This window comes from Atta cephalotes, assembly GCF_000143395.1.
Source record: "Atta cephalotes unplaced genomic scaffold scaffold00016, whole genome shotgun sequence".
Lineage (NCBI taxonomy): Eukaryota > Metazoa > Arthropoda > Insecta > Hymenoptera > Formicidae > Atta > Atta cephalotes.
This window is the reverse complement of record NW_012130080.1, coordinates 1,358,832-1,361,534: the sequence shown is the minus strand read 5'-3', so window position 1 is coordinate 1,361,534 and position 2,703 is coordinate 1,358,832. Positions and strand designations below refer to the sequence as shown.

General features: G+C 32.1%; 1 protein-coding gene across 1 annotated transcript in view; it reads left to right on the top strand.

Moving 5' to 3' along the window:
* LOC105618395 (hemicentin-2-like) overlaps positions 1-2,703 on the top strand; it is a 131,729-nt gene that overhangs the window by 28,719 nt on the left and 100,307 nt on the right. The window contains exon 2 of the mRNA XM_012199938.1: positions 1,687-1,816. Within this exon, the coding sequence (XP_012055328.1) occupies positions 1,687-1,816 (130 nt within the window). The remainder of the gene's footprint in view (positions 1-1,686; positions 1,817-2,703) is intronic.

Sequence of the window (2,703 nt, the reverse complement as noted above, 5' to 3'; positions counted from 1 at the left end):
GAGAGAGAGAGAGAGAAACGAACGTACGGATCTGCGTTCTCTACGGTCGACAGACTGGAAAGGAAATCTATTCGCTATTCGCTCAGTTTTAATACGCTCGGACAACCGGCATATATACATCCGTTTCCGTTTTCCGGCGCGCCGGCCGGCCGCGTTGTCCTCTCTTGCATCCTTTTCCGTCACCCGCCGCATCTCCTCCGCAAATATTCTCGCCAATCCTTCAATACCTAACCCAGACCAAATGCCCAGAACGCTATCCAGTGGAAACGGCGATTCCTGGAGCGCGAAATTGTGACATGACCTTTCTCCGATCTGCATAACGTCGATGTCTTTGCCTGAATTCGTTTATTTTTTTTTCTCATTTCATCTCGGAAGTATTCAATTGTCATCGATCTTGAAGACAGAGGCAAAATGTTACCGCGCTGATTTCGTCAGACCTGACGTATCGCTAAATTATCAGCGACACTTGCTAATATGTTACTTTCGTATCACGAAAAAAAATCTGTTCTGTCTTAAATCAATTGGAATTAATAAATTAATAAATTAATTAATGGAATTAATAAATTACATTGAATGACTGCTATATCTGCAATATTCAACTTTATTCAAATATATCAGATACAAAATAGCCATAGCAATTTTATGCAGAATCGATAATAGTGACGTATTAATTACAAGAATCATTATACTTTAATTATGAAAAGTATTAAATAGATTATTAAAACTTTTTTAATTATTTCCTTAATTAAATCAGTTTTTTTTAATTCTCGATTACATATTTTCGCAGTACATCGAATAATACGAGGGTATTAACGTGAAAGGATAATTTAGAAAATTATCAGAGTTGAAAGCAAATGTAGTGTATGTTGTGTGTATGGTAACGATAATAACGATAATACGCGACCGTTTCTTGGTAAAGGACGGGTTCTTTATAAAATCCATCACCTTTCGTGTCGTACCTGCGCCAGTCAACTCTGTTATTTGTAAGTAAAACGGATTTCCTACGTCGCGGAAATGACCTCTCAAAGTTATCGGTAATTCAATATAAAGGTTGATAGTAATAACACGGATCTTATTGAACATAAAGCTGGTTGTATCACGATGATGCGATTTCTCGGTATCAAATTAGCCATTGCTCGTATCAATGAAAAGAAACAATTTCTTTTTGTCCTCGCTCGCGTTTGCACTTTGATAAGTTATAAATAAACGTAAAATTTATCTTTTTTCCTTTTATGCGTAAACATGATAGTCGCGTGTATTAAATTCTTAATTAATATTATTAATGCAGCATAAAAGAAATATAGAATTGTTAAGAATAAATGTTTATGAAATGTAATTGTTTTATATTTATAAAGCATCAGTGTAAAATTTGACATGTTACTTAAACAAAATTAAATTTTAATGATTCAATAAAATTTATATTTATTAATACTTATATCTCCTATTTACAATTTACATTGTATTATATAAATAACTAGCCATTAGCTCTTTACGAATCAAAACATAACAAAAAAGAGTTAGAGAAACGCATTAATGAATGCATTAAAATATATGTTTATAAAAGTGATTGTTTTGAATAACTACTGCTGAGAGTGAGTTGAAAGTGCTAGTCCGTAAAATTTATCGATCTTCTAGAATCGATAGAAGATATAACTAACAAGAACTTATCAATATTTCGTGTTTTAGGGCCGCCATTATCTGCAAGAGCGGTCCTCGGTGGAACGGCCGAGCTGCCATGCGATATTCGTCCACCTCATCACAACGATTCCGCTATCTTGGTCGTCTGGTACAAAAGCGACGTCATTCCGATCTACAGGTAAGTCCTTAACCCTGCTTTTTATAGTCCTCAGGTAAAACCCCTGGGAGTTAACGTGCATTGCATGCGAGAAGTTGTCAAATAAAAGAGATACGTATAATAAGATTATGTTTTTTATATATCTGATATTTTCTAATCTAATCCGCGATAAATATATTGTCTATCACTAAAACTACTCTCAGCTATTATAATACCGCCTTAAAAGATCTTCTGAGAAAATTTTCAAAACTTTGTTCATTAATAATATAATAAAGCTTTTAAAAATATATTTATAAAATTCTTTCAAAACAAGAAAATGTTATCTCAGTTTAGAATTTTTTAAAATAACAATAATCTCTAATGATTTTTAGTTGTAATATTCTAAGATTAATTAAAAGTTATATCGAGATTTCGCATATTTTCAAAATGTACGCTGTATTCAATTTAATATTTTTAGTTACATTGTCGAAACTTTGTTTATCAAATATAATTTTTAGGATAACATATTAATAAGATTTTGTTAAAATAAAAAAATGTACCCCCCCCCAGATCATAATCTTTTAACATTAATCTTCTTAATGATTTAGCTATATTCCAAGATTAATTGAAGGATATCGAAATTTAATTCCGCACGTTTCAAAATGTAGACAATATCTGCATTTAATATTGTGTTTTTAGTTACATACCTCGTTGAATTTTATTTGAATAATACATGTTTGAGGATCAATAAGAGAGAGAGAGAGAGAGAGAGAGAGAGAGAGAGAGAGAGAGAGACGACGTAGTAGTATGTAGAAGAGAGAGAGAGGAGGAGTAGTAAGTTAGTTTTATTACGTAAGGTTAAGTTAATTAAGTTAGTTAAATTTTAAATTTTAACTTTTTACCTTTTTACCCTAACGTTACCGGTAACC